The sequence below is a fragment of the Echeneis naucrates genome, chromosome 5 (genome assembly GCF_900963305.1).
Source record: "Echeneis naucrates chromosome 5, fEcheNa1.1, whole genome shotgun sequence".
In the NCBI taxonomy this organism is placed as follows: Eukaryota; Metazoa; Chordata; class Actinopteri; order Carangiformes; family Echeneidae; genus Echeneis; species Echeneis naucrates.
In genome coordinates this window covers 23,299,328-23,324,617 of record NC_042515.1, presented here as the reverse complement: position 1 = coordinate 23,324,617, position 25,290 = coordinate 23,299,328, and the positions used below count along the sequence as shown (strand labels likewise).

Below are 25,290 nucleotides of genomic sequence, written 5' to 3'. Positions count from 1 at the left end.
AGACAAACTTAAGAAATTGACATATAACAATAATGATAAATAACCAAATATGGACAATCTGACAAATGTGACCATGTTTATGAATTCCAAACAGCAAGCAAACAAATTTACACCCTGACCTCAGAACTCACCAGAAATATCTTCCCGGCCATTTGCTCCTTCCCGTAGAGTCCAGTGATTTCAGTCTACATGAAAGGCAACAGACTAACTTGGCTACTTTGCCAGGTGACAAACAAATTTCTTATTTTTTTCATATTTTTACTGACATATTAGTAATTTTGTAATTGAAAGTGCATTGGCATATCATTGGCTTTATTATTGAAAATATCAAAATAAAAATTTTATGGTGAGTGTGGACAGTATGTAATGGTGTCCTAAAATATGCGAGTCCATTGCTATTTCAAACAGTAAACATGGATGGTGCAGATTTTTGCATTGTAACATACAGAACAGATTTCTGTTCTTTCCTTTCTTCTCTGTTTTTTAATGTGTTAGGTCCACAACACACAACTACACTAAAATATGTGCTTTTGCACATATTTTAGTGTAGTTGTAACAATTCAAACTCACAGATGTGTTTTCTCTGCCTAATGTTTTGTATCTTTTTAAGCCCACTCACATCTTCACTTCCACCACTGTATGTATCTGTAATTCACTTCGCATCGTCTCTGAACTCAGCTTCAGCTTTGAGTGATATTATAAGATGGATGAACAGATGAGAAGAGAGAAGGAAGAAGAGAAAAGGAAAAGCGTCATTTTACCCAGTGGCACTGTCCATACCTTCTACTTCCCATCTCATTCTTCCTCTCTGTTTAGCACTTGCTCTCTTCTTGTCTTACTGTAAGACCCACAATATGCAATTTTCTAGCCTTGAAGCAGGAACTGAACCAAAAAGCCTGACCTCCTCCTCGTCGCTGGAGCAAGTTCATGCCTGAAGCTTTTTACTCATACTGATGTGATAAACACCTGGATATTATCTAGATTCACTCTGTGGTAACTTAGGAAATGTTACACATTGAGACTTCACAAGGTATTTTACATTGGAGGCTTTGAATAAAGACAGTATGTTTTTGTGATGTGTCTCAGTTCACTGACAAAAAATAAATCCATCGACAATTTTCATTTTTTTGGATTTTTCCTTTTCATTACTCTAAAGTTGCTAAAACTTCATTAATATGAGAGCAACCAATGCTACAACCCATGCAACTGGGATTTGCGGTGAAAACTGTGTCTGCACAGGCACATGTCTACAGTGTTTTCACTTCTGGCTGACCTTTCACCAATATGGAAAAGAGGAAAAACAGACCAGGCCAAAAGACATTCCCTGCCATATTGTTACATCAACATCAGGTTGCATGTAATACCTGCACATCCTTAAAGTTTTGTTACAGCCTAAATCTGCTACTTAAAATGATTAAATTAAAAGATTGAAATTGCTACTTAAACCACAAAGTACAACATTTGAACCAATGAGAATGCCACTATGCTGTCGTAAATCAAACACCTGCAAATTGAAATTGTGACCTGATGATGGTGCTAAAGATTGAAATTTGGGATTTTAGTTGTACCCCAACCACTGTAGAACAGGCTAATAATTCACAATAGATTCAACATTAATGAAAAGTAATGAATAATAATTCAAGTAGCTTTAAATTAGTTCACGTTTGGAAAGTTTCAATCTCAGTGTACCTCTAGCCAACTCCAGCCTGCAAAAAGATCTAATTAGCCGCAATAAGTGAAAGTACCTATGTGGGCTGACAGTGCTTTAACCCAAATGATGCACAAAAATAATACTGATTTTGCAGACCGCTTCATTAAAACTATTCTAAGCAGTCAGTGTCTTTTGTGGCTCAAAATAGCAGAGGTCAGCAATTCCCAAAATAATGTACTTCCACACCAAAAGCTCTTGTAACGTGACAGCAAACACAGGATGCTTTCGTTTGCCAACAAATGCAAAAGAGATGGTAATCAAACGTTGTTCAGTCCAATGCATGAAGTACCTGGCGTTTGGGTAAAGTTTGGTATTTTGATCCCAAATATGAATTAATCGGGGTCAAGAGGTGTCAGCTTTGACAATTCATGTAGGCATTTGGGATGCATGTAAAATGGTCGTTGGGATTTAGCACTCTGGCCTGCTGGGGTTTCACTTCATGATCCAGTCTAATAAGACAGGAGTATTTCTCCATCAAAATCCTGCCAAGTGGAGCCTCACGACTTTCTAATTTATCCACACAGAGACTGTTGCTTCTCACGCAAAAAATCACACACACACCCACATGTCGCAATTAGCTGGTGTGTCACTTCTCCTAATTTGGGCACTGGGCGGCTGAGGGGAGCAGTGGGTCAGAACACATAGACAGATGGCAGTGCCACTATTCTCTCATCACTTCATCCATCCCTCCACCATCTACCAGCCTCCTCTCTGCCTCTCCTTCCCTCAGGCCACCGACATCCCGTCGTCTCGTATTGATGATGCGGTGGCCCCTTGCACTATAACCAAGGTCACAAATGGATGCGGCCAATTACACTTTTCTGAGTGCTCTTCATCAGCCCACCAAAGTGATATAATGAAAGTAGTGTACTGGTGCAAGTGGATTTAATAATTCTTCAGTGCACTGTGGGAATTTTGCTGTGCTATACTGTTATTATTAAATGACACGAAAAAGACAAACATACCCCTTCTCTGAACCTTACAACATGTAAGGTGCTGTGTTATCGCTACGGTAGACCATGTTATAATTCACAAGCCATTCCCAGTGGTATTAGTATAATTTCCACTCAAATCACAAATTCCTATCTTTGAAGGTTGTGGGAGTCATTTATCTCATTTGCTCTGGTTTGTCTGGATCATGACTTGTATACAAGAGAAAAGGGTTTCAAGGAGTGTCTTGTGCTCACTTAAATATGATGGGAACAGTGTGAATAAAACATAAAAGAGGCTCAGTTCTCTCTTTATGGCACCTTCATGGCAAGGCTTATGTTTATGCAGCTGATTGCTTAAACCCATTTTCCCATCAAGAAGTGATTTCCATGTAAGTACACTTAGACAGTACACAAAAGATAGGTCCACACATTACCCCATACAAGTGCTTCCAAACTTTTGACTGATACAGTCTAAAACTTAGGCCTAAGGAAAAATATATATACATGTGGTCGGCCATTGCAAATATGTATCTTTATGTGTTAAATCTATCCCAAAGCTTGTTCATTTATGGGGATATTATACATTACGGTCCAAAGGTTTACAATGGCTAAGATATTTCCTGGTAAAATTAATTATATTGCCACATTATAGACCTGGGGACCAGAAGCTTTGGAGCAAAATAATGACATTAGAAAAAAAAAAAAAAAGGTTGCGGCAGTGAAGAGGTTAAAGTGTTTATTTGGTGTTGGAGGCTGGTGGAGGCTAGTGTTTCTCCTCAAGGACTCTGGGCCTGAAATTGAGTTTTCTCCCATTTCACAGCATTCTACTCATAACAAAAACGCAAGCCACCAATACCACTCTCCCTACATCCCCACACCACCGCCTCCACCTCACCCTCACCACCTTGCATTCCTCTTCATCGTAGAAGGCACCAAATGAAAAAGCTCTCCACTGATTTGAGAACTTGTTTTCGCTTGCTCAGAGACACACCACATATTTCCCAGGGTGGTGGTCAACTTCCCTCCGCTATTATCGCCCCGCAACCAAATCTGGCCAGTAGGTTAGCGGGTCTGTGGATGCCTGCGGCCTAGCATTCATGTCTCGGGCATGAATCAAATCATCCAGGCCCTGCCAAGGCTTTTGAAATGCAGTGACGAATGCAAACACACACAAACACACTCTCTTTCTCTTGTGGTGGGCTGAAAGAGAGAGCGTGTGTGTCTGAAGTCAACACAGAAGAATTATGGTCTGTCTTGAAGGAAGTGGAGTTTGTCTGCAGCGCCTACAGTGACTTCATACGGCCAAAGACAACCATGCGACCATTAAAAAATAAAAACACACATCAAAAGAGGGAGAGTCTTTTCCACTTGAAAAGACATGGCCATGCATCTCAAAACATATGATGGCAATCATAAATGTGCACTGTACTTTTTTTTGTTTTTTGTATTTTTTATTTTTTTTTTTAATAAATAAATAAATAAATAAATAAATAAATAAATTACCCTAACAAGAGAATTCACCCTCACCAGACGTGTGCAGATACACACAAAACACGCGCACACAGACAAGATGATGGCACAGCTCTTGGGCTAGACAAGGACTGTGACAGCGGTATAATTATCTCATCAACACCTCCCTCCTCTAACAAGCAGCTTCTTCTTTTCTCCTTCTACTTGAAGCCTGTAAAGCTCCTCATCAGCGCTGTGACCAAAAGAAATTCTAAAAGATTGCACAGACACAAGAGGAGCTTCACCAAAACACAAATCACTCTGTAACACACACAAATTGACATTACACACAGCTATCTTCTTTCCTTCCCAGTATTGTTTTGCATTAGCTCCACAATTCCCCACTCTCTCTTACACAATACTACCTCGCTCAAAAAAATTATCTCAGCCGTTGCTGTTTCAAGGCGCCAACACGCTAATATAAAATGACTTGAAATAATTGTCTTCATCTCCCACTTCCCCTGCATGCCACACTTCCACCTCCCTTCCCTCTCAACCCAAGTTTATTTCCAAGTGTTTTTTAACGCTGCCAATGACTAGTCATCGGTTTAGGGAGGTCTCCTGAATTAAATTAGCCATGTGAAATGAAAGGAGGAATAGAATTAAGAATGTTCAATGACTGCTTTGATTTGCAAATTGTTAATTTGGTGTCTGTGAGAAAATCCAAGAAAAGGGAGTGCAGAAATAGTGGATCATGTTATTGCACACACAAGGACATTCAAGTACATAGGCAAAACAAGGGGGGCAAGTCTCTTTAAGAATTTTGAGATTGAAACTATCAAGTGAAGAAAGGTGCAGGATTTTCATTTTGGAAAATAAGGTTAACGCTTATTTGAACATGTAACATCTTTCAAAATTAGAAAACTGATTTATTCTAGTTGAAAGAACGTGTTTGGGTCTGTAGCCACGCACCAAACTATGAATAGAGTATTTACATAAAAATTAACACCATTCATTAATCTACTTAATTTATGTCTTTTATTCAAGGCAGCTTGTGTAGTTTTCTGCCTTTAGCAGCACAATGGAGCTAGGTGGTTTGCTCTCTCTCACTCATCTTCTACCACTTATCCATTTCCAGCTCACACAGGATGCTGGAGCCAATCCCAGCTCACTCTGGGTGAGGGTGGGGTACACCCTGGACAGTCCATCAGTCCATCACAGGGCCAACACAAGAGACAGACAGGGATGAACAAGCATTCACAGTCAGATTCATACCTACAGGAAGTTCAGAGTACCAATTAACCTGAACATGATGTCTTTAGACAGTGGGAGGAAACCCACACAGGTGGAGGGAGAACATGCAAACTCCACACAGAAAGGCTGGGAACCAAACTTGTAAACTTCTTGTTGTGAGGCAACATCACTAACAATTATACCACTGTGCTGCCCAGCTAGGTAGTTATTTTACACAATTTTCTTTGTCTCAGATTCACATCCCGTTATCCCGTAGAAATATTGACAGCAATACAATACAAAAAGACACAGAGGAAGAAAACAGCGAGGAATCAACATCAAACAATGCAGGATGTACAATCTACAAAAGATAATAATAATAATTACAATGAATGTGGTTCAAACTTGTAATTTTTGCTTTTTGACTTGTGTCTGACATGTGGCTATCTCCTGATGATGTTCCAGCTGAAAGCTGAAAACATCCCAGGACTTGCTCAGTCTCCATGGTCACCAACCCTGTTACTTATGGAGCATCATTGGGAGGCCCTGGATGTGTGCGTATGACAGTGTGTTCTACTTCCTGTCAATAACAAGAAATTTTGCACATAAAGAGAAGCAGGCCATAAAATTTCTCAGTCCGCAATTAACCACATGAACTTTCCACACAAGACAGCTAGAGCCTTTCTTAAAATATCAACAGATCACTGAGAACCGAGTTTGTTCATAACCAAAAAAAAAAAAACAAAACAAAAAAACAGTATCCCAGAATATATCCAGTCATTCCCAAAATGTTTTAAAGCCTTAAGATTGTTTATTTCTGAAAAACAAACTGCACTTTAGGTAATTAGTGTCATTAAGGCAGTGGATCTACTACTGGGCATGTGCAAGAGAGAGAGAGAGAGCGGGGAAGAGAGCATGGTTTCAGAGATGATTTTGGCAAAAAGTAAGGCTAGGAGAGGAGGTGGAGGTGTCCCCTGTGGCTCACCACTCACTTTATTAATGAGAGACATGAGCTCGGCATTGAAAGAAAAGCAAAGACCACACTCCGCCTCTGTCACTTCATCATCTTACATAAAAAAATGCAAGTCAGTGTTACTTTAAGGAACACTTTTTATGGACTGTTAAAAGTGAGCAGTAAGCAATTATTAACACCTTTCTCATTTAATAAACAAAATGTAGATGAAAACACTTCATGAGGCATAAAAGAGAGGGTGTAATTCATAAATCGATAAATAACTGAGGAGACATGTGCCAATCAGCTGCCCGTGACATTTGATAAATGATGGTCATGCCTGATCCATGATCCTTTCAAAGCAACAAACACACAGCTGTTGCCTAACTCTAGCCCAACTATCCCGATGTGACAGATCACTGCCATATGAATGTTCTCTTCTCAGAATACATTTAAACTTTTTAAAGTGGCCTTTTATTGTAATGGGCAATAATGACGCTGTGTCATCAGCATATTAATTTGTCACAGCTGCCAGAGAAAATAGACAGAGAAATGGTCACTGACACAGACACATTTTTGGATAAAAGTATGCAAAAAGATTTCATGGCCTTTTTTTTCTTTTTCTTTTTTTTTTTTGAGCAGAGGAAAACCTTTAATTTCTGCTTGTGAAAAATTGGACCAAAAAAACAAATTGTTCTCAAACTCTTATTTATTTAAAATGAAACACTCAGCGCCATCCAGTTTAAAGTAATCAAATGAAGACCTTTTCAAAAAATACGGGTCTAATTATAGTATTATCTCCTTAATGGTATCTACTCCTTCAGATTCCCAAGGTATCACAGAGGATATAATCTTATTGCCTATCAAAATAAATTACAAACTGTGATAAGTATCAACACTGTTTACATTTTATTTTCAGTATAGTAACACTTGGTCAAGAGCCTGGTTCATGTTTGAGAAGATGGAAAAAAAACAAAACTGTAAACTCGTATGTGCATATGATTAATTGATTTACTTGCTTAGTAATCCCTTTCATTTTACAGATTAAGGAACTGAACACTGCAGCTTTCTGAGGAGTCCGAGGCTGTAAATAAACTCAAAGTCCAAACTGAGATCCAACACGCACTTTTGTCTTGCTGCAACTAATGACCTGTCAAGCCACGGCGCATTATTCCAGTCTTTTAAATCATCTCAAAACCAACAAACATTAAAGCTACATGTGTGCATGTGACACAAGGGAACAGATCACATCCACGAGCATGATCCACCTATACCCACGGCATTTCTGCTCTCTCTGAGCGCACGGAAAAGTGACCAGAGCATGACACTATCTCGCTCCAACCTCCCCACGCTGTTCACAACACCTCAACACTCATTCACTCAGCATGACATTAAACACCAGATGCTATTTTGGCCACCATATTGGAACAGGAAAACACATTTGAAATCATCCCTGTCCCTGTGTGACCGCACAACTGCATTCTGCAGAGAAGGGGAACAACGCCTCTTATCTGTCATATCATAAATATATAGCATGGCCTGTAATTAGCTATTGCTTATTTGAAAACTGCAATGTAATGTTTCATTAAAAACTGTTTGCATTGATTTATTATATTAAAAGAACTAGACTTAACACCACCAAATCCAGTGAACATTTTGGAAACAAACTTCTTGAAGAGATTAAAACAGTTCATTAAGCGCCACTTCTCCCTTAAGCATAAAGTTAACTTCACTGCTGATCCCTTGTCACAGATCACTACTTTCTCATCAGTGATGATCATTCAGAGTCACATACAGAGTGTGTGTGAGAGAGAGAGCTTCTGAGACATCTCAACAAACAGCTCACCTCTGCTCATCAGTCATGTCAGTTCCACACGACACAATCAAATTTCAGCATAATGGTACCGTTCACTTGTTTATCGCACAGAGAGATGATATATAATAAGCAGTGCAGGTTATAGACATGCAGATTTTCTTGGAAACAGCTTTGTCAGGAGTTAATGTTTCTGGGCGGCCAAAAAATATGTGAGGAATGAGGGGGTATCAACAACAACATAATTAAAAAAACCTGGATTCATTTGTACTGACTGGGTTAAACAAGAAGGCAAAGACAAGGAAGGGCTTATTAAGCATTAAACCTTCTAGGTTTGTCAGAGTCCTTGACACTGTGTTGAGCCAGCACATTCTGTATGGTGAGTGTAGGAAGGGAATTAATGAATGATAATTTCATGAATTAATAATCTTTAAAAAAACAAAAAACAAACAAACAAACAAAAAAAAAAAAAAACCTCACCATCCAACCTTGCCAGATGAGAGGTGGTTTTTTTATGTGTTGACCTGAAGTCTGCTCCATTTTTACTGAATTACTTAGAAAACCATCGGAAGAGAGTCTCAGAGTCCCTGTCCTCATTGGTTGACTCATCTTTTCTTAATAGAAAAGCATTTTTTTTTTTCTTTTATAATTTGGAAATTTTTGTTGAAAACATACAAATAAACATTTTTGGTTCTTTAACTTAAAATGTACAGTAATTATGCAAAGCGTTTGATATTACAAATTATTGTAAGTTATATGAACTTTGGATTTGGTGTATTGAACAATAATTTGAGCCAAGCTATTTTTTTTATTGAATTCACAAAAGTTTTCTTTACATGTTATTTAATTGTTGTATAACAAACAGATCATTATTATTATTACTATACGCTATATTACTAAACATATTCACACTCACACTCACCCCTATAGCCTAATAAAGGTCTGTGGGCTTACAGGGAAACAGACTCAACACAACACAAAGACTATCAATGTAATGAGCAAAAGTTTGTTAAGGCTCGGCAGCCATGATCATGGTTGCTTTGATTTACAGTAATGTTTTGGTTAAGCATAAGGAACCTTTGTGGTCATGCTTCTAAAGCTCTTGTTGTTTTTATAAAGAAAAGCATATTGCTCTTTTCTTTCATCCCAAAGCAGACTCACTCTAATAGATCAGTTTTGAATTGAATTCTGACATGACCTATGCAGTAACCATGAGTAATCATGAACTATGGGTGTTAGCCTCATAGACTGCACAAACGACAGAAATGGCTAATGTGATATCATCCACATGCTTCCAACGAGGAATTCTGATATTAACTGTGAGCTTCTATGCTGCCGCAATCTTGGCATATCCTGACTCTGCCTAATTCCAAGCAAATGGAATGACCCTTGGCTTAAGACAAGAGCTGTCCCTTAAAGCAGCTTTAGGCTTACCAATTCAGAAGAAAATAAGCTCTAGAGACCTAAATTATTTTTTTTCACCGGGTTCTAAACATTTTTACTTCTATTGTGAAGTTGGACATTTAACATTGCAGTCTTTGGGAACTGACTCACTGTTGGAGCCAGACTCCAATGGTCTGTATAGAAACATGTTTGCATGTGGAATGTGAAACTGCTTTGGCTCCATATTGTTGCCTTCACTGTCTTAGCCATTAGGTTTTAATGAAATCCAATTTTTCATGTAAAGGACAGCAAAATGTGTAATTAACTGTGTTAATTTTAGCTCTTCCTTTATGTGTTACATTTTTCTTGTATATTTTTCTTAATTGACTTTTGCTTGTATTCTATCTTGAGTGTGTGGTGTCTTTGAGCACCTGTAAAAGCACGTAACGAATAAAGTTCACTATTATTATTATTATCATTATTATTAATACAAGAGAACTACACATTATATTGTACATCAGTTCATTACTTACAAAACAGTTTCCTTAGACGCATTGAGAACTGGATTTTAAAACTGTGGTTTGCTAGTGGTGATGCTATTACTATAAATATTGTAATGCCTTTTCATCTTTGATGTGATGATTTCTTTTCTTTTTTCTTTCTCTTGCTATTTGTTGCAGCAGTGGTCTATTTTCCCCAAAGGGATCATTAAAGCTTCATCTCATTACCTCAGCACCTACACTCACCTTCTTCCCTCCTCCTCCCCCTCCTCCTCCTCCTTCCCTCCTCCTCCTCCTCCTCCTCCTCCTCCTCCTCCTTCCATCTCTCTCCAAACTCTCCCTGAAGTTTCTCTCCCCAGAGGCTTTTCTTTTCTCCATGCACCTCTGTTGTGGTGTAAGCATTTTGTCCTCGGTGCAGAGAAAGCAGCACGGATGGACAGGTGGAGAGAACTGCTGAGAGACTTATTATGACATGTTTCTATCTGTTTTCATTCTCTACTTCTGAGCTCTACTGTGTTTGTATTCACCTAAAAAGATTTTAGAGGTTTAATAGATAAACAGGTCCAAAAGTTTCAAACAACTGAGAAGAAGCCCCCAGAAATCGCACACGCACATTGTTGCGTATGTGACATAAAATATTGTGCTTCTTTAGGTTTAGTTTTTTTTTTGCTGCGTCTTTAAGTTTTAGTTTCCATGTGTCCCAAATTCCACCAACATCTGGGAAACCTGCAAAAAGGCTGTATACATCATCAGTATGTTTGGGAAAAGTAGGAAAATAACTGCTAATTTTCTTTTTTTTCTCTTTCTGCTTTTTCCCTGTTCAGGGTCACCACATCAAGTCACCTCTGTGACTTACAGTATATGCTTGATTGGGTTACAATATATATGCTGGATGCCCTTCCTGCCGTAAACCTCGCCATTTCACTGGGCTTGGGACTGGTGCAAGCCTACCACGGATTTGCCTTGTGGCTGGGGTTTGAACCCAGGGCCTCTGCACACGTGCTCGTGCAAGTGCTCTACCACTAAGCGGCGTTCTAAGTCAGGAATAGAATTGCTAATAACAGAGGAAAAATTAGGAAGACAAAATCTATGGTGAAGGGGAAATAACCTGGCTATGATGAATTCCCTGTAGAGTTTAAAGATGTCCAGGCCTCAATATTGAAATGGGTTTACCAGGATATATATCTTATTCTGGCTTTCTGGCTTTTGGTCCAGTAAAAAAAAAGTAGCAGGTATAGCTGTAACTCTCAATTCTCAAAGTACTTAGAAACGCTGCAGATCCTTCTAATATCAGACATATTACCTTGTTCAATCACTGGATGGATGGAAGTTCTATTCTTTCTATTCTTATTTTGTTCTTAGAGATATTAGCAGTCATCAGCAGTGTCTAAGCAGCATAATCTTAATAAGGACTTACTGTAGTTATAATTTGTAGTTACTTCACTACAAAACACTAAAATTGAATTGGCTTGACTATCTCATGTGACCGATTCGTTTGTGTGTGTGTGTGTGTGCGTGCAGGCATTCATGAACACGACCCCACCGCAGTCCCCTGTGACTGTCACAGTAACAGTAACAGTGTAATGATGGGTAATGTAATTACTAGAGTACTAGAGTACTAGAACTGCGAGTAATGCTGTTTATTTATATTCTAGAAGTGCTATCTGCACCCTTATGCCATCCAATTGTCAAAACTCAAGTTACTCTATTAATTGAAACATCTGATGCAATTCATCTTGTCTCTCTTTTGTGGTTCTTCTTTGGCTGACAAGTTCGACTTCAAGCAAGTCCATAAGTCAATAAAATACCTGGGAAAACTTTGCAAAGGAGCTGCTGATGTCATATTTCGATCCACTGTGGCAAATAATTAAAGCAAATGTTATTAAAGTTATTTGCTCACAAGGAGAAATGGAAGTTTGGCCAAAATAGCAAAAATGGAGTGTGTCAGATGATAAAGCGGATTAGACGGATATTGAACAGAAATTCCCTTCTTCGCTCAGTCCTTGTGAAGTTTTATTACGATAAATCCACTTATTTTACACTCAAGAGATGCCTTTATTTTTACTTATAATCCATCTTTACTTCATGCAGAAGTTTGAATCTGGGACCTTTCTTTCTGTTGACGTATTTTACTTTGCTGTGTTCCTACTCCAGTAAATGTTTTTTACAGTATCAGTGGTTTTGATAAACTGATTGCGAACATGACTGGACATCTTTGAGTTACAGATGTTCAATCTCTGGCAAATGTGAAAATACTAAAACACAGTCAGCTATAAACACACTTGAAAATGCAACACTTGAAATGTCTGAAAACATAAATAAACATTTTCACTAACTAGCCAGCAATATCCACTTGCTTTTGGGCAACTGTTAACAAAGCAAATCAAATCCACATTTAGCAGCCATGAAGATATAAGTAAACAAAGAAAAAGAGCCTTACGGGCTGCTATTGGGCACCATGCAGCACAGCAGGGGCCCTCAAGACATCAGCAAACAAGTGCTGGGACTAGAGATTTGATTGGTGAGGTGAAACTGTTTTCTAGCATTATCCCAGAGTAATGGGGCTCTGTCACATACTTTTTTTCCCCCTAAAATCGTTATCTGTCTCATGCATTTTTGATTTGTTGATTTTGCCAGATCAATGTTACAGGGGATAGCAAACACAGCACAGGATTTTAAATGTTAACGACATGTCAATGTCAAACTAACTTTTTTTTCCCATCTAAAGGTTCCACAATGTATAAATGAATGTACATGCCACTTTTTATGATAAAGTAGGTCTATGTGCTATTTGAATACTACATCAGTGTGTGCAATGTAGATATTCAGAAACTGACCCTTAAAACCAGCTGTCACAGGAAAGCAGCTACTGCTGTCAACCACTTACACAGCTCACCTGGACCTACATCCAACATCGTTGGATTTTATTTTTTTTTGTTGTTGTTTGTTTGTGTGTGTATTTTTACCTGAAATCTGACATACTCTGATTCCAGCAGTCACTAAACCGTCCCAGTCCAACAGACCAATCAGGATCCTCTCTGCTGATTGGCTTGCCCTGTTGTTACTGTAAAACTCCACTCCAAGACCGTTTAAAAAGTTATTCAAAAGGATAGTAAAATACCAATTAATAGATAGATAAAACAACGGAAAGCAGAAAATAAATAATCACATAATAATAATTGTTGCTATTTACTGTATCTCAGTGAATGCAAGTTGTTTGTGGATGCAGAATTTACTGAGTGAAAATCAGTGACATTTTTTCAGTCAGGAGTCCATGCATAAGTGGCTCATCACTGAAGCTGTAAGTGGCTGAATGAAATCCAACGCATTCAGAGCATCGTGCAAATGTGAATCTGCTGTTTCTGAAACGAGGCACAACAGCACACAACATTCAAATTTGTGATGAAAATGCAGCAAGAATCTGTGATCTACAAAACCTTTTCAATAATATCAGCATTTTTGGGGGTGAATACATAAAATCTAATAAATAAAAACACACCCCAGTTTACACCTTTCCAAAATCAGAAGATTAGGTCAGAAAGAGTGGGCAGTGTAGTGTCTGCTTCCCTGCAGAGTGGTGATGAGATGATTCTATTTATGCTGGCCAGCGCACCCCAGCACAATCACCTCATATCTTATTTTAGCAGGTGCTCCCAGGATGGTGCACGAGGCCCCCATTGTATATCCCTGCAAGGCATAGTGTTTGCTGCATGATGGAGGGTGGAAGATGCTCAGGGCCAGTGAGAATCATCCGTTCCCAGGGGATAAGAGTGAATAGCAAGCCATACTGCTGCCCAGGCCTGCCTGGCTTCCCTTGGGAAGAATTCGAGTGGGGTATAGGCATAGTGGAGAAGAGGCTATTTATAGAGCAGGTAAAGTAGGAGAGGTGAGAAAAGAATGAGAAAGAGGGGGTGAGACGTAAGAGTGGAGCTAATTTCAAGAGGAGGAGGTGTAGAAGATGCCAAAAGTAGATGACATCATGATACTGTGCCTGCCAGTGATAACGTCCAGAGAGATATGCGTCTGCACCTTCTGTAGCACCTGCTGAACAGAACAGAGCCACTGGGTTTTAACTTGGATCTAACACGATGGGCCTCAACTTATTGACTCGGAGTCCGGGAAGTTCACACAGAGGTGAGCAGTGCTGAATTCAGAGTGAGCTAATCAGAGCAGGAGGAACAGTTGAGATGATAGAAATATCATATCAGTACATACTTGATGGCCAGTAGTATCTGTGGTGTTTTTCAACCTGCCCAGCTCTCACCCTGTCTTCTTCTTTAATAAACCAAATTACTTTTATTCTTTATTTATTTTCCCAGACTCTGTTCCACATGCAAGCCCCTGCCCTGTCAGCTCGTCTCAGCCCTGGTGCAGCATGTATGTCTCAATTTCACACTGATGCCCTTTAATCACTTTCATCATTTCAGTGGGCTGACATTTTACATAAAGAGCTCTTATCATCCCTGGCTTACGGTTAATGATGAATGCTGATAATTATTGTCGGTCTGTGTGTCTAATGTGCCGTGGTTGCATCAATATCTTGGCTATGGCGTGTGCATGTTTAAAAAGAAAGAAAATAGTCTGCAGCAGTCAGAGCTGCAAAACAGAATAAAGTGGGCCATCTTCCACTGCACTCTCTGTGGCAATGATGTCATTTCAAATAGAAACTTCCAGTCACGCATACTCCAATCAGTGGTGAAGCTACTATTTTACAAGGGTCAGAAAATCCCACACACTTTTAAAAAGCATTAGTTTGGACCCCCCACTTTCAACGTCTGTCCGCGCAAAGTGCTGTGTCAGTGCTTCATTATCAAATCCTTCCCACTTGTTTATTGAGAGAAAAGCCAAATCAACAAAAGTCTAGTCAAATTTTCACACACAAACACGCTTATGCGTACACACACTGCTGCTGATGCCTGTTGCAAACACAGACATCGGGTAGCTGAATTAAGGGTCAGCTCTGTTCTAAGTAAATGCTCCGAGCACTTATAAAATGATATACCTGTCAGACTAACTGCTCATAACTGTTCTAATAGACTAATTATGAAGTTCAGTCACTTCTAGTTTACATGTGATTTTTAGTATAGCATAGACTGGTCTGTTGTACCATGGTTTGATATATCCGCTCCCCTGGACAACATGAGCATAAGGAGGTTTCTTCAAAAGAAGGAGACAATAAGTCATCACTGGAAGCAGTCAGTTAAATACATCATAAATACATAATTATCCATACGTAATTATAAGTACCCATAATTCCTACAATGCAGTCAGATCAAAGTGTCAAAACGTCTGTTAAAATGCACAAGACAGCCGAATACAGGAAATGATATGTACTTTAAATTTTTCAGGCCCCCTGCCCCGAGACTGTCTCATCTACATTTGAAATGTTTCCTGCGCCCATGACCACAATATGTAGGGGACTAATGCTTGTTTGATCTTCCCACACAGTTATACTAGTCTCCAAATAATAATAATAATAATAATGACGATGAAAAGAAACAAATACAAGATGACTAGATGACTTTTAGGCTATTACCAGCCAGTAGTGCTCACTCTCTTCCAAATAATGGCCAATGTGAAATTTTCCAGTAACCTGTAATAATACAAAGGTCAAAAAAATGCCTTTTCACAAGCACTTTTTATTTTACATAGTTAAGGTAAATATTCAGGTCTGAACTCAAAGCTGGAACCTCGACTGTTTACCTTTAAAAGCTGTTTATATTTTAATTTGTTTTTATAATTATATACATATTTTCATTGTAATTACCTTCTTCTTAAAACCAAAACAAAATGATTTGGAGCCACTCTGGATAATCTGCGACTAAACCAATCTGTCCACTAACATCCAGAAGTCATTGACAAAGTACATTTACCTTGTGCTGTAGATAAATAATTTTCCAAGTGTCTGTTCTTAACTTTAGCGGTGTGATGCAGCAATGAAAGTTCCTGATGCTAAATGAGCACTGTCATGCACCAATCGGCTGTCCATCCAGTGACACCTTGAACACGATGCATTGACTTTCAGTGTTATTAGCAGCAACTAAACTATTAGGAACATCAGCATGAGGAAGTGAGGTGCATGACTCTGCGTCAAAGCAGAAATTGTAACCCTTAATGTGATGACATGCTCTATATTATTGTGTTTGTTTTTCTTACAGAGCAATTTGTTAGTGTGGAAAGTCGCCATAGTGAGCTAACTTCAGCTTCTGTCAGCACTGTCTGGGCTCCGAAGCCTTTCAGGGATACAAAAGCTTTGTTGTTCATCTAGTTCAAGTGCAAGTAAATGACTGAATTTGGTTTCATGCATTTGAAAGGGCTGGTTATGAACAGAAGACAGAGGATGACAGAGAACAGAGAGGAAAGTAGGGGAGCTTTTGGACTCCCTGCTTTGGCTCTGTTTGTGGGTTAGCAGCTGCCGAGTCATCCCATTAAACATCACAGGAACAAATGTCTGTAAGATCCTGGTCTTCTTTCACTCTGGGAGTCTTCAGCTTCTACTTCCTTTATTAACATAGTGATTGTATCCAAGGTCAGGACTTCAGCAAAACTGTTACTGCCCTTAGCTGTGCCCCAAAGCTCAGCCTACCAAGACCCACCAGTCCACCCCGAGAGAACAGGTGTAAAACTGTAGTCAGATGATTTTTGGTTCTTAACATCACAACCATCTCCTCTTATGGATATCAAGCCCTCAAATAAAACAGGAGAGAAGTTTGAATTTGGGACCTTTAACTTTGCTCTGTGTGTTTTTACAGGACTTTATACAGTATGAAAGACTGCTGTCTGCCATGTTACATATTCACATATTGATAAAACTCCCTGCTTGTGGGGTTTCACATTTTGACAAGCACTAATGAATAAAATAAATGTGGCGCAGTGGCTTTGCAGTTTGGGAGCCTGGGCTGTAAAAACTGGGCTGTTTCACCCTCTTTGATAGCCAAACTTTTCTAACCTTTGTGAAGTCTTTTGACTTTATATCACCATGGGATCTAGAAATACAGTACGCCTCATGTCTTAGCCCGTGCTCTGAATGTGTCTGAAGGTAATGATAAAATTTCCTGTAAAATGGTGATGATACACTGTAAGAGTCAGCAGGTCAGGATGGGCAAAGGTCCTTGTTAGGCCTCATTTAACTCAAACAAGGAGAAGGTGTTTCTAACACAACTTTTTTTTTTTTTTTTCATGCCTAAATGCTGGTTACTTAAGCAGGACTAACTCACTGTCTAGGCGCCGATGCAAATAATTGAAAGACTTTGGCAAACCTATTGTTCCAAAATACCTTTCATTTTATTAATTCACTTCCTCCTCCTCTCCTATTTCTCCCCCATTATCTGTGTGTTAGACAATATACCTATGCTCCCTTTAGACTAATAGTTAACATATACCAGGCATGAATATCATAGACATACGGATAACTTGGTTAGGGAAGAGCATATGCGTGAGATGGCACGTGTAAACATAAACGTGGCTGCATGCATCTGCCTATATTGTGTATTAGATTAGATTAGATTCAACTTTATTGTCATTGAGCACAAGTACACGTGTGTCTGGATTTTCATCAGATGAAAGATGAGTTATCTGCCTTCATTCCCTCGGCACATATTAATTCCATCAGACTTGTGATATATGCACAGATTACTGTGTGTAAACTGCATTACTTCCTTATGGAAACCGGCTGAGGGAGAGATCCATCAACTCACATTGCGGTCCGTTTGGGGCTCACTACATCATATGTGACTGGGTGTATAGACTCCTGCAAACTGCGTGTATTTTCAACATCCGAACAATAACCACATTGATGTTTGCCTAAACATCCAGTGTTGGGTTTACAGGACAACGGCTCTTGACTCACTGGCAAGGTTATTGTTGGACCAAAACCACTGACTTTTCATGGAATTTTTTTTTTTTTTTATTTCCCTGCAGTTTAAGCCAAAAACATAGCAGTTTTATGCCATTTACTCTTCCTTTAACTCCCCTGCGCAGCATTGACTACTCAAGGTGACCACAAGTTCTCAAGTATCACAGGTAAACAATTGGGAGTCATCAATTTTCGACACTGTTCTTTTCGTGAGGAGTGATGTTTTAATGAAGGCAACAAATGTGGCTGAAAAAAAAAAATGAATACAACTAGATCACTTTTAAATCTTATTATAGACTCAATCACCTCTAAATAAGGACCTGGATGAAAATCTCTTTGTTGTTACAGTCGACCCTGTAACGACAAAGCACAGTACTGACAAAATGCATTTACTTGAGTTCTGGAAAACAGTATTAATTTCTTAAGTATCTATCCTTGATGGAGCACAAGGGGCCAGTGGTTTGCACTGTCACTGTCACTGTCACAGTGGGATTGTTCTCGGGTCAAACCCTGAGTCTTGCGATAGGTTGGTGGCTATGGTTCATTCAAGATGACGAACTTCTGATGTATCATGGGAGCTGAGAGAAAAAAAATGTTAGATGTAAAGCCAGAAGTGCTTTTATTGCCTTAAAAAAAAAAAAAAAGTCCCAAAAATATTCAGCATTTCAGTGGTATAACTGACTAGCTAAAAACTCTGTCCAGGAGAAAGTTGATGTTAGTATTGTGCAGTCTTGAAGGCCGCTGTTGGACTCTGCTGCTGTACAAAACATCAGTGTTCAAATGTGATCTCAGGACAACAGGGCTGGTAGAGCACAAAACCCGATTGGCATTCAGCAGAAAAGTCTCATACAAGTCACTTTGGAAGCTAAATCACAACCATTACCTATTTTGTCATTTAGGCTAGAGGATTTGTTGATAGCTTCACAAACAGTGCTGTTTGTTGCTGTTGGAGGCACAGAGACTGAAATGCTCTTCACAGTGAGCTGAGCACGAACTTTGAATTTGACCTTATTAGTTGGACAGCTTTTTGTTGCTGCAGCTATTGGAACTGGTTGGCAGGTTTGCCAGCGTTTATCAGAGTATATTAGACCTTCACTGGGCTTCTATTAAACTTAATGAACATTTAAATCCTGTAATGGATTGAAGGGAATTGAGAGCGCCAAATTATCGGCTTGACACTCTCCGCTGGTGTTGATAAAGACACCCACCGCTAGAGCTTGAAGAGACACATTTCAGACAGCTGCATCCCCCTCTTCCCTTCTCCTTCGTCTCACTTTGTTCTCTAGGCGTGACTGCCTCACATTTATTCCTCTCCTTTGCGCCTTGTCTCTCCACGCATCCCTCCATCACACAGCCACTCTTTTGTTTCTAACACACGCTGTGTTTCTCTGTCTGCCCATAACACAGGAGAGGAGGCTGCTGCTATCAGTCCCCATGAAGTGAACATCATAGAGATCTCTCTCCAGGAGGGATGTGCTAACACAACCACAACACCGTCCCATTACAGAGCTGTCAAGCTTCGCCTACAACATTCTCTCGCTGTCTCTCACTCTTTGCTTTGTCCTCAGCAATTTCAGTGTGGGATCTCCACATTTTAGCAGAACAGAGAAACATAAATTACACAGCAGTACAGCTGGCCCAGAGGTGGCTGAACTCTGGCCAGACCGGTATCAAGTCCTGCTAATGAGAGAGGCCTGTGCTTTGTGAGGCCTGGCTGGCTTCTGAATGCAGCTCAGGAGAGACCGGCGGAACCAACCGTATTGATCTGGTAGCGCCTATATTCTTGTCAGCAGCCTGCTAACAAGGCTGATGTCTCACTAAAGACCAATGCCTTGGGGAGGAAAGTGAGAGCAGCCGGTCGGCCAATAGCAACTTGTGTTAAGACAAACCAACAGATAAGAGGGAGCGGACAGGTCCATACCCTCTCTGTCTTTTTATGTTCTCTGCCAACACCGCATACACACATTTCCCCGTTCAGGATGACACAAGAAACTGTTGCTGCAGTGCAGGAAGTCAGAATGGGCCACAAGCACAGAGCAAGAAAAAGTTGGAAACCTTTGACAGTATGCTTCAAGTGATAGACAGAATTAAATTGCAGTTCCTAAAACAGCATGCTATTAAAACAGCTAATTATAGCCTTTATTTTTCTGGAAGTCAAGGTGAAATCTTGAGTGAAGTTAAATAAGTTTTCCTGACGCAGAGCACAATCTCTCTTGACCCTGCTGTGTCTCCTAATGCTTTACTATCCATTATTGACTGGGAACTGACGGCTGTAAGCGACTGAGCAAAACGAACTAAAGGAGCGAGAGAAAACACTTGACAGACTGATTGATGAGGGAGCTGATCTATTTGTGATGCGTGAGACTTCAGGATATGGTTTGGCCACTAGTGTGCGGAAGGGGAGGCGGAAACAAGCCGCTCCGTGAGTCAGTGAAAGGTGTTAGGAGCTGAAATATGAGACACTGTGAAGGGAGCCATCTCGCCCAGTCTGCAAAGCTGCTAAAGTGTCCTTGAGCAACACACACCGCAACAACTTCAGCTCAGTACAGCAACTTGAATGTATTTTCTTTTTCTTCCCTCCAAGCAATTAATTATGACAAATTCTCATGTGATGACACTAAGCATGCAGCAGTTACTTTATTGACTGAGGAGTGATCGATAGAAATAAAGCTTGAGATGATTTTGTTTGATGAAAAAAAAAAAGAATGCAGTTTGGCCTCTTTCAACTTCACTTTGTGCTTTCCACGCAATTTTGTAGCAGTCAGATCTTAATATCACAAAAAAATTTGAATAAAACTACTTTAGGTATTGCTCCCTGCCTCTGTCTTACTCTCTCCTGTTGGTCCTCCTGCAGCAGAGGTATGTGGTAAAAGACATCCACCTACAGTACTCATTAGGAGTACTAGTTTCTGCTTGGGTCTTTTCATGTTCCTCAGTGCTCACAACAACCTGCAGGAACGCTCTCTATCCTCACTGGAAATGTGAAACACTGTACATGGGTTGAATCAGGGACAGGAGACAGGGGAGTTAGGAAGCGCAGCTTACCACATCCACACAGACATACGATTTAGTCCAAACACACACACACACACACACACACAATGGGTGAACTGCTCAAATACAACAACATTGTTCGTCATTTGTTGCCCCCTATGTATTTTTTTTCTGTAAGCTGATTGAGATTCAATGATCACTGTTAAGTAACTTTAATGTGGTCTTTTTCATCTGCCAGTGTAAGAAACGTAAAGACACCTCCCTGAAGTATTTCAAGAAACTGCTCCTGTTTGAAGCACTTCTACTGCTACCATGAGAAAGTTCACAAGAAAGCTTCTCTGCTATTACTGGTGGGTAATCTTTATTGATTTTTTTGTTGGCAGTGCAGAAAAGTGTCTGAAGCTAAGCAGTTTTGGAGGAAAATTCAAAAAAGGTGAATGACATAAATTTAAATGTGTGTTTGTTTTTTGTTGGAGGTTTTTATATATATATATAAATATATTGTTTTATTGCATTATTTTTTTTCAACTTTTATGACTTGTTTTGTTTTTTCAGGTTTTGAGTTTGTGATGAAATGTAGTGAAATGGTGAAAAAGTTGTAATAAATAAAAATGGTCTGTACTATTAAAAAAAACTAAATCTGATAAAAGTCAGATAAAACTAAAGTAACCTAAAATAAAATTTCATAACATTTCATCATAAGTTGCATTTCATATAATGAAAAGTCTCAAAAATGTCATGATATAATTGATATAATTGGTATTCATAAAGCTGGTTTTGTAAATGTCTTGTTTATTAATATAATTTTGTACACTGTGTATACATACCACCAATACTTCTCAAAATAATAAATTCCCACATATTTTTACTTTTTTTTATATATATGAGTAAAAATAAAAATGGCGGTGATAGATAGCTCAATGAAAACCTTGTATTTCCCAATTCAGAGATTTCTTTTCTAAAGACAGAAGGAATTACAATGTTCCAAATAAATAATTTTAAATATATTTTTTTAGGAATGTATTGTTCCAAACTCAACAACAAGCTTATTCTATGAACTGATGGAATGATTTTGAAATATGCTGTTTTCACAGGTGAGCAAGGGGATGCTTTCTGACACAATGCTTTTAGTCACATAAAAGAATACAGTCTGAGATTAAATAACGCCAACTTGACATCACAGCTCTTCCAGTGATTTCTGGGACCAATTTTCTTTAGGAAAGTTGAAGCCTTACATCTGAGGATAAGGTGCTAAACTTACTGCAAATGAAATATGTGGGTAAGCTGATCTGAGAAGGCTTTGCAGTCATGCTCTACAACCCTTCTAGTCTGATACTGAGTCCTGATCCTTTTCTTCCTTTCAATGCCTGAAAGAAAAAAACAGCAATCTGATTCTATAATAATTGCTGCATGTCTCAGGTTTTCAAGACTCAATTATCTAATGTCTCACATAGATGACTTACACAAACATATTATGAGACATCAACATATTAAGACTGGAGTTCCCTTTGTCTTCTGTGTTCCTTCAGCTCACACGAAAAAAGCTCTGACACAAACAGATAAATAACAGCATTTGAAAGACATGATGCAAAACCTCACTTGTGTGAGTCAGCAGTGTAGTGGTGTGCACAATCACCAGTAATGAAACACTTGTGGCTGTTAGTATGTCTCTGCACAAGACAGATGTGACTGCAAACATGAACAATGAGCAAAAACAAAATGGCTGTCCATAGCTCCTGTTCGTACGTCCTGCTTACATATAAAAACCAGGCACAGAGTGTGTCCCGCATGAGTGCATGTGTGTGTGTGTTGTGGAGCTCTGTGTGGTTGTATGAACAGCAACCTGTTCTTCAACCAATTTAATTTCCAGCTCTTTTTTCATTCACTGGGTTATCTCATCCATGTACATGTTATATTTGTAATTGCCCTGAAGTTAAGTTGCTGTCAAACCAAAGCAAATAGAAAAAATGTAATTTCCACCACTATCATTTTTGAACACAATCAATTATCTTTTTGACATCAACCATTTTCCCTCGCTCCATCTCAATTTAGCGCTCCTGACCCATGGTCACCAAAGGAAAAATGCATGCAGCATCCTGACATATTGATTTGTTATTCCTTTTTATTCAGATGAATACATGTGTGGGATAGTGACCAAAATTTCACTTGAATTCACACTGCTGTTGTTTTTGTTTTTCAGTCAGTATGGATTTACCGGGTGTGAATACAAACCAACCAATTCATTTACGCAGTTTTTTAAACTGTACCATTTTCTGTACCAACTGTACCAGTAAAGAAATCCAAGAAAAAAGTAGTTTTTTAGCGTTTCTGTTCAGAACTTCACAACCCTGTAAAAAATATTGTATTTTCCACATTAATATTATTTCTCAAATATTATTTCTTTCATGTATATCCAATTTATTATATCATCACATTTGTGTTTCCTGCTACATTGATTTTCAACATTGAAACATTAAATGTCCTTTATTAGAACCCATTTAGCTAAATAAACATAAAATAATAATAATAATAATAATAAAAAAAACACCACGTGGGACCTCCTGGTAACCTAATATTAACGCACTTAAGATTTGTAGTTATCGTGATTTATTTTTGTTGAAACGAAGGAGAAGAGCTGCAGCAAATGGACTGTTAAGGAAATTCAAATGTATCAAAATTATGTATTAAATTTTGATTCACACAGTCTTCTGTTCCTCGTAATATTTTGTTATATTGATCTAGTTTTAGTTTAGTCTGTGCAGAAGTTTGAAGCAAGTGTCTTGTACTGCACACAAGTGAATAAACGGAAAACAACAAAACAGACTTTTCGAAAGCAACACTTGTCCACATTGGGAGGCAGGTAAGGGAATAAGATCTGACATGTAAATAATACAGGTCTTAGATGGTGGGTTATAAATGTGGCAGTCACTGAAGCAACACACACAAGGATGTTTAATGCTGGACAGACTGTCAGTGTGTGTGTGTGCATGCCTCCTGCTCTGTCTGACCGAAGGCAGTCTGACTTTACAGAGCTTAATACAGGATAAGTGGGGGCCCTAAACTCTTCACCGCTGAGGCGATCCCACCTGAACCCAAACACTGATCTTGCTCTTTTCTCCACAATCTTTCCTTTTTCTTCTTCTGCTGCTTTTCCTCCTAGGAGTAGAAAGCTGAGCCTTGCAGTCAGGGGCGGCTGATAGTGCCCTTACAGTCGAATTGCTGCTGTCACTCAGCCTCCTGAGACCAGACCTATGCCAAGAACCCTGTCACACAGACACAAGCAGATGCACACACACAAAGAGAGGCACTGGGGGACTTTTTGGTGATGTGTGTGGCATTTGTTGAACAAGTGACAACAACAGTTTTCCATCTCATGATGGAAAGATGAAGGACGAAGGATGGAGGTAAACAAACCAAAGCTTGGCTTAGGGGAGCTGCATGTGATGTGTGCCAATACGGAGAAACTCACAGACACACACACACACACACACACACATTTGTCACCTAAGAAGCTCAAATGAAATACACATAAGTAAAATCCTGAAAGATGTTCACTTCAGATCACATATAAGGAAACAGCAGAGTGGCACACACACACTTTGGCGTAACTCCCTAACCCCAGAGCAGACACGTGCGCTGTCACTGCAGCTGACACGAAAAAATAAGCAATGTCAAGGCAAGTTCGCGCACGCGCACGCATACACAGTTAACGCGGAGTTATTGTGCAGAGCAAACTTTGATGTCATACTGGAGGTGCTGACACACAGCGCACTCTGTGTCAGGGAGTGTTGTGTGTGTGTTTTCTCCCTGGAGCTCCACATGTATGAAGTCAAATCCTGCTGTTAGAGATGTATGATTACACACGCGCGCGCGCGCGCACGCACTTACCTTCGTTGCTCTTAGTTCCTGCCGTGCCCAGAGCTTGTAGTGACATAGTCCATAGCAACATCGCAGCCAGCCCCGGATCTGAAGCCATGGTTCTCTCCCTCTTCCCTGTCCTACTCCCTCTCTGCCACTCGCTGCCTCTCTCTCCTCCTCCTCCGTGTCCCAGGTTCGAAGCGAGACCGAGAGCGGGGAGCGCGCGCGTGTGTGTGCGTGCTTGTGAATGCGTGTGTGTGAGTGCGGGGGCTCCGGGCTCATTGGGCTGGAGTTAGAGCCTCTGTGGCTCTCCTCAGTCTGCCGGCTCATACATACATAGACTTTCGGCTGGCAGCCGGGGGGGGGGAGGGACGAGCACGTCCGTCAAAGTCTCCACAGCCAATAAGAGACCTGGATCAGCCAGTTTTTGCACATTTAACGGTTCCTCAGTTGACACACCCTCCTGCACTACCTGCGTGGTCAACTCTCACTTTGTGTTCATCTATGGGTCACCCCCCCCCCCCCCCCCCCCCAGCACACACACACAAACACACACTTACCCTTCACCTACCCAGTGGCAAATATCTGACTAATGGGATGAAATGAAAGC

General features: G+C 39.7%; 1 protein-coding gene across 2 annotated transcripts in view; it reads right to left on the bottom strand.

Moving 5' to 3' along the window:
- epha8 (eph receptor A8) overlaps positions 1 to 24,941 on the bottom strand; it is a 98,790-nt gene extending 73,849 nt beyond the window's left edge. For both annotated transcript variants that reach the window (XM_029501433.1, XM_029501432.1), the window contains exon 1: positions 24,711 to 24,941. In XM_029501433.1, the coding sequence (XP_029357293.1) occupies positions 24,711 to 24,798 (88 nt within the window). In that variant the 5' untranslated portion in view covers positions 24,799 to 24,941. The remainder of the gene's footprint in view (positions 1 to 24,710) is intronic.
- Between the last annotated feature and the right edge of the window lie 349 nt (positions 24,942 to 25,290).